This window comes from Marmota marmota, unplaced genomic scaffold (genome assembly GCF_001458135.2).
Source record: "Marmota marmota marmota unplaced genomic scaffold, marMar, whole genome shotgun sequence".
NCBI classification, from domain to species: domain Eukaryota; kingdom Metazoa; phylum Chordata; class Mammalia; order Rodentia; family Sciuridae; genus Marmota; species Marmota marmota.
Genome location: NW_025999999.1, coordinates 4,454,533 through 4,461,875, shown reverse-complemented (window position 1 = coordinate 4,461,875; position 7,343 = coordinate 4,454,533). Strand labels below are relative to the sequence as shown.

The following is a 7,343-nucleotide window of genomic DNA, read 5'->3' as shown; positions in this document are numbered from 1 at the left end:
ACTCAGTGGTTTAAAACAGCACAGATTTAGGGGAGGGGAGAGGTGGGGAGGGGGGAGGGTGGAGGATGGGAAAGGCAGCGGAGCACAACAGACACTAGGACGGCAATTTGTAAATCAATGGATGTGTAACTGATGTGATTCTGCAATCTGTGTATGGGGTGAAGGTGGGAGTTCATAACCCACTTGAATCAAAGTGTCGAATATGTTATGTCAAGAAATTTGTAATGTTTTGAACAACCCACAATAAAAAATTAAAAAAAAAAATAAAAAAAAAATAAAAAAAAAAGTTATAATTTTTTTTGTATCTTACCCAAGTAGGCCTAAAAGTCTTATCAAAACTTTCCATTGTGCAAATGGTATTGAGGTATAATATGTAGTATATTAAAGTACAGGTATAGGTTTTTTCCCTCTTCCTATTTAAATTTTTAAAAATTACTTTTTGTACAACAATTCTTGAAAAAAGTTGTTAACTTTATCTCTTGAAATTAGTCCAATTAGTTCCTTTCCATGAATTTGAGAATCTGATAAGGCAAATAAATATAAGTAGTGTTTATTAAGTAATTTTTTTATACCAATATGAGTCACAATTTTTGATAGGTAGGTTTTTAGGTTTAATTTGAATAAAGTTTATAAATTTTCTTTAATTAACATTATTTTGAATATGAAAAATTTATTAGTGGCATTTAAATTAAATTATAGCCTATGATACAGTTTACACAAGACTTTTAAAAATGCCATTTTCTTACTGAGTTGCATGTATATAATTATAAAATTATTATACACATGTGTTGGTTTTATGATGATTTTAATAGGCCTATAAATGCATTTTGCTTTTGCTGTTTTGGAACTAAAAATAAATAAGTTTGTCTCTTTAATCTGAAACCTATGCTCTTTGTTGTTTTGCCTAGTTGCTCAATTCTGGGTAGAATGTGAGATAGTTCGAATGGATTTTATTTTCAAATGAAATGAGACAATTTCAGTGCTTATTCCTAATGCTTCTTAAAAAATGCCTTCTTGCACATGTAAGAAAGTGAAAGTCACAGCCTTACTGCATCTCACTTCAAATACTAATAATGAACTCAATCTAATGACCATAGTTCTACTTTAAAAGACTAAAAGACCTATAACAAAATTGCTTATAAAACAGCCTTATTCTCTATGCATCATCTTTTGCAAACCCCTGATGACCTCTTGTGGAACTTTTGTGTTTCATGAACCTCATTTGACAAACTCTGTTCTAGGAGCTTGGATAATGAATATGAAGATAATGTGAACCCCTGTACATAATTATTAACCTAAAATATTTTTAACAATAACATATCACCCGAAGTCATGTTACCCATACCTTAAGAAACACTGCCTAAAAGAACAAGTAAAACCTGGATATGCTACAAAACTGAATAAGGGCAAGCCAAATGAGGAAAATATTTAGAGCAAAAGTCAACAGGTCACAGAATTCTATAATACATTGAACTGGTTGACATCAACAAAGAACCCTGAGAGAAATAGAAATGCCTAACATTGTAGGAAAAAAAAATAAGGGTGATTCATAGAGGTCTTGAACTGAGGAAGAAAAGGGTTTTGAGAATATGCTAAGGTTTCGAGGGGTGAGTGAAACTGATAAAGGTGATTGAGAGAAGATTTATTGGCAAGATGGGAAGAATCTAGAAGGAGACAGGAAAATACAGACATAGTTGTAATTCATGCAATTGGAAACAAGGACCGGACAAGAATGATGGCAACAGAAATGAAATGAGATGGTTATGAGACACGTGGGGTTATAGAGTTGATGTTATTTGGGATCAGCTTGAAATGAGCATATCCTAGTAATGGTTATGGTATTTCCATACTCAAAAATATTAGAAACATGGACTTGACTGGCATTTTTTGAAAGTCCTGGTAGGCTGCGTTTTTTCCTAAGACTCATCAGACACTATTCCTGCCATGTCCTGCAGGATATGCAACAGTGGCAGATCTTCTGATTTTTCCTGAAAAAGTAAAAAAATTCAGCTACTCTGGAATTGTCTCATTTTAAACATCAGCAATTCAATTGTTTGTTAACAAAATAAGATGACAATAAGAGTAGGTTAGACATGATTGCCAACTTGCAGCTTCTGGAATTCTCTGGGGGCTTTTTGATTGTTTTTACTTTTACTTTTTATTTTTATTTATTTATTTTTGCTTGTGCTGGATATGGAACCCAGAGCCTCACACATGGTAGGCAAGCACTTTACCACTGAGCTACACCTCCAATCCCCTTTGTGCTTCTTTCTAAAATCACCTTAAACTGCATCTCACACCAAAAGGAAATTGTCCCTTTTAGAAGCCTGTCTGTGCAATTTCTTATTAGCAGGAAGCTCATAGAAAGGCCTTTTTTTAGCAGCTAATATTTTCCTTTTGTTGGATATTGATTTGAAAGTTATAAGCCTTTCTCTGCTTCTTCCCAGCCAGGTCTCTAGACAAACTTTATAACTTTGCTGATTGCTCTGGACTCCACCTGATATTTGCTCTAAATGCACTGCGTCGTAATCCCAATAACTCCTGGAACAGTTCTAGTGCCCTGAGTCTGTTGAAGTACAGCGCCAGCAAAAAGTACAACATTTCTTGGGAACTGGGTAATGGTAAGTAAGGATATTATTTCCTCTGAATTGACAAGATAAAGGAGAAGAAAATAAGTTGGTTTGGGGTATAATCTCAATCATCAGACCGTCTCTAGTATACTAGTCCAGAAATTATTTGGGATATTTAGTCCACTGAGTTAAATATGCATATAGTAAAAGACCAAATAGTTAAGGACAGTAGACTTGGTGAAGCCACTCCATTTGCATTTACAGTTATCGTTCTAAAAGATAAGGAAAATGGTACAAAAATGGGGAAAATATGGTCAGTGACTTGTGACTAACAAGTTGATGTTAACTAGATACAAACTCTCAGCACAGCCTGAGCTTCAATGTACAATGTTCATTCTACAGAATATTGGCCTTACAAGATGATCCTTATAAAATCATAATTCAAAAGAGCTATGCTCAAATATATTTGAGGAATGCTGTATGGTACAAGAACCTCTTGAGGGTTCACAATGTACATTAGCATGTAAAGTCTCTGAGAAGTTCTGCTACACAGAAATCTGTTCAACATTATTTAACCTAGCATTTTGTAAGCTGTTTAATCAAGGTAGGTTTTTCCCCCGATTGGTACCCAGGGGCTCGTAATGACTGAGCCACATCCCCAGATGTTTTTACTTTTTATTTTGAGACAGGGTCTCGCTAAGTTGTTTAGGGTCTTGCTAAGTTGCTGAAGCTGGCTTTGAACTCTCAATCCTCCTGCCTCAGCCTCCTGAGCTACAGGGATTATAGACATGTACCACCTCAAGACTATTTTCAGGTGTATGTAACCTGTGTAGTCATATAGGACCCCTCAGTTAGAAGAGACTCATTCTTGGTTTACTGTTCTGCTGTTGCCATCTTGAAATTTTTGATAACTTTTTAAAAAGGGGATTCACACTTTTATTTTGTATGGGGTCCTGAAAATAATGTAGCTATTCCTGATTAACCACTGAATTATTTGTATGTGTGTGCATGTGCATGCTCTATGCTGTGTGTGTGTATGTGTAACATCTGTTATTGTTCTTTCCATGAAACAATAGTCCATGGCAGAGTTTGATATTTCCAAAATTAAGTTTTCTCAATAATATATGTTTGTGCATGATATATACACTATTCTGTAGATTCCATGACTCTCTAATATTGAGTCAATCGATATGTTAGTTAAAATTATGGACAGTTATAAATCTGAAAATTCTGTTTCTCTAATTTAAAAAAAAAAAGACTTTTGGCAAAACTTAGACAAAAACAATTTGGTCTAACAAAAGACTTTTCCTAAAATTACTATTACAAATTTATTTCAACATTTTTGCTCATGGCCTTGCATGTCTGTAGCTAATTCATATTTGTTTGTATGTATGTATGCACATGCACACATATGTGATTTATATTCACACATAAATTTACTGCATTCCAGAATGTGAAGTTCTCATAAGATGGTAAAGGAGAAGGGTCTTGTAGGGATAATGTCCTGTTTTCTTATCAGTAGCCATTAATTGGAATGCGGGGAATGTAGCTTTAATGTTACCCGCCTCATTCTTTTTTCTTTCATCTTCCCTCAGAATGGGAGAAATCTTGGGAGAGTTCAGGTAGAGAGCTGTAGCCTCTGCTGAACAGCACAGTACATGGTCTGCCTTCAGTCTGTCTTTATTTGTTTGCTTTGTAAAAATCCTGTGATACCTAAATAAAACTGTTTTGTAAAAAAATCTCAACTAGTTATAGATAAGTCTAAAGCAATTAAAACTTCTCTATGAGCAACTGATGGAAATGATTCCTCTAGATGTTTTGGGATCTCTGAGTGTGAGAGCTTGTTAAACTTAATATTCAGTTGACATACCTGGAGTGATTTGGTGTTAGGATGGGTTGAAGGACCCATCTTTCTATATACTTTTATGTCTTCTGAGATTTTGCCCTTACCCATTCACCTTCTTCCCTCAAACTATGCTAAACAGCTCAGAGATGGAGCTAATTACTTTAAAAGAATGTTGGTCACTAAGCCCTTCAACTCTTGATTCCTATCTTCACGAAGGCCACTTCAGGCCCTTAACGAAGAGAATCATTTATGAGAAGGAAAGGCTCTGTCATAGGTAAGACAATAGGAATATAAATAAGAATAAATAGGAATATAATCAGATCCATTCAATGAGGTGGAAAGAATGCAGTAATGCTGTTGAGAGCATTCCTGTAGGTAATTTTCTGTCTCTAGTCAGGAAGTCTAGAGTTAAGCTGCATTGTCAAACCCCACCCACCATCCCCACCACCTACTCTTTTAAAAACTTCATTTCTATTTTTTATATGATTTTAATAAATTATCTGCCCATCTAAGCTTGCCTTTTAGGAACTGAACAATAATCATTTTGTTCTTTGTTTAATTAATTTATCAACTACTAGTAGTTTTCCTTGTGCTAGAATCATACATATCCTTTCTGATATCCAGTGTATTCTGCCCACAATTATTCCTGTCAGAAATGATCTGCATGGTCATCCTCTGGCCTAAACGTATTTCCCCAGTCTTCTTTCCATTTCTTCTTTGTAACCTTATTTTGTTTTGGACAGAGGTAATAGTGTAATCTTTATGTTCCAATCTCAAGAGGGACAATAGAACTAGTCAGTCTTCATCACTCATTCTTTCCATATACTTATACCCTGTTAACAAGCATTTTATCGTTAGAGAATATCTGGTGTTGGAAAAGCCAAATAGGCATTTCTTTGTTTGCTTCTCCTAGAGTGGCTAAATTTCAAGTGACTAACCTACTTTTTTTAATCCTTTGAAATTAGTGAATATCAAAGCAAGGTATATGTAATATCAAGAGATAAAGCTTAAGAACATTTAGGATGTCAAAATCTATGAAAGAATGACTTTCCTGATACAATATTTCATTCTGTGGTAAAAATGTTTCCTTAAATATCCATAAATTATAAACTTTGTAACTGATTAATAGTAGGTGATGATTCTAATCTTTTGTATTTCTGTTAACCATCAATGAATCAAAAATAAGGAAAAACTGAGAAAAATTTGAAGTGGAGACCCAAACTGTGGACATATATAAGAATTTCAGTCAAACTCTGAGGAAATAGCGTTTGCTCTTTAGAAGAGAGAAAATAATAAAAATTACCTTAAGATAATGTGAAAACTTTAATTGAATGACCACCACAATACATTATGAACTATAAATGTGCTTCTCAAACAGATCTGCCCATTTCTATAAGAAAGTATAAACTACCATAATTAATTACTCAATCAGTATCATATATTTATACCTACATCTCACCTATATATATTTACCCATTATTCTCTGATTTTAATTTCATGACTCAGGTCCTTGGAGCCTGTCCTTTGAGTGATTTGATAAAGTCAAATTTATTACCTTAGCAATTTTAGCCCTTTAGAGATGATGATTCTGCTTATTCTGGAAGTCCAGTTTTATTTATTCTCTCAACATCTATTGAGCTTTTACTCTGCAATAATGTGGATAACTGTATAATATATTTATGCACATTTAAAATCAAATGTACATTTATACATTTTGAACACATGTACTTGTGTATATATAACAATAATAGCCTTGTAAAAGCCAAGGGTTGAACCACAGTCCTCAAATACATTGCCAACTATTTATGAGCCTAAGTCACAGATCAGAGCTTTAGAGAACTGTCTTTTTAGAGGTGATAGTTTGATGGTTAAAGAAGGAGAGGAAGGGAAAAGAGGCTTACTCTTCTCCTTTCCCTCTCCCTGTGGGCTTCTCACCCCCTTCACCTTCTTCCTCTCAGTTCCTTCCCATATACTCTGTCCACATGCATACTCTCATGGCATTTAGTCATTCTTGTGTTTCATATGTATGTATTGGATATGTGCTTTGCAAAATATTATGCCAAGCTGAGGTGGAAATTGGAAGATATCCTTGAGCTCCTGCTCTGCTCTCTACTGTCTGGCTTGGCAGAGCACCTTGGGACAGAGTTAATAAACAGAATCAAGATTCTTGTCTCCTGAAGTTTATTACCTAAATGTAAAAGCAGGATAATTTTAAAACTGTTGAACTACATAAAGCTTCCTGTGCTAAAACTGGAGAAATCATTTATACTTTGAAAGGAGTAAATAATAAATCAGGGAAGTTGATAAGCTGACAAATAATGTATGCTAAAAATAAAAATTGATGCACATAATTTATGATAAATTCATCATTTACTTTTGTAAGCACTTAAGTTAATTATCCTTTGGTTATTAAGGGAAGTTAGTAATATTTTAATTACATAAGTTCTTTATCTGAGTTTATTATTATAGTGGAGAATCTATATGAGATACCTAATTTAGGTATCTCACCTAAATTCTGGTTAGTGTCATGGTCAGGTAGTTAAGGAAAACACTTGTAGTGTAGCTGCTCTGTGTGTGTGTGGGGGGGGGCTATTGATCAATCATTGATATGACAAGGGCTACATTTGTTATTTTCACCAATCTGAGTCACTGTTGCCGTGTAATAAACATGTTAAGGGACATAATAAATACTTTTCATCACCTTCTACTCATTTCCTAAATACCTGCCCTTTTTTGCCCAGCATCATTTACTGTGAAAGGGGACACAGCCACCTGACATGATCTAATAGAACTCTTGCCTGCTTTTTTTAAATAGCACATCAGTGACCTCAAAGACATACTAGCGATTTCTCTATCCAGATGAGGTCAAAAGGTATAGCAATCCTGATTTGATCTGGATAGAGAAATCGCTAGAATGTCTTTGAGGT

General features: G+C 34.5%; 1 protein-coding gene across 1 annotated transcript in view; it reads left to right on the top strand.

The window, feature by feature from the left end:
* Positions 1-7,343, top strand: part of Hpse2 (heparanase 2 (inactive)) — a 660,291-nt gene that overhangs the window by 398,124 nt on the left and 254,824 nt on the right. Inside the window, exon 4 of the mRNA XM_015494621.2 lies at positions 2,448-2,621. Coding sequence (XP_015350107.1) covers positions 2,448-2,621 — 174 coding nt within the window. The remainder of the gene's footprint in view (positions 1-2,447; positions 2,622-7,343) is intronic.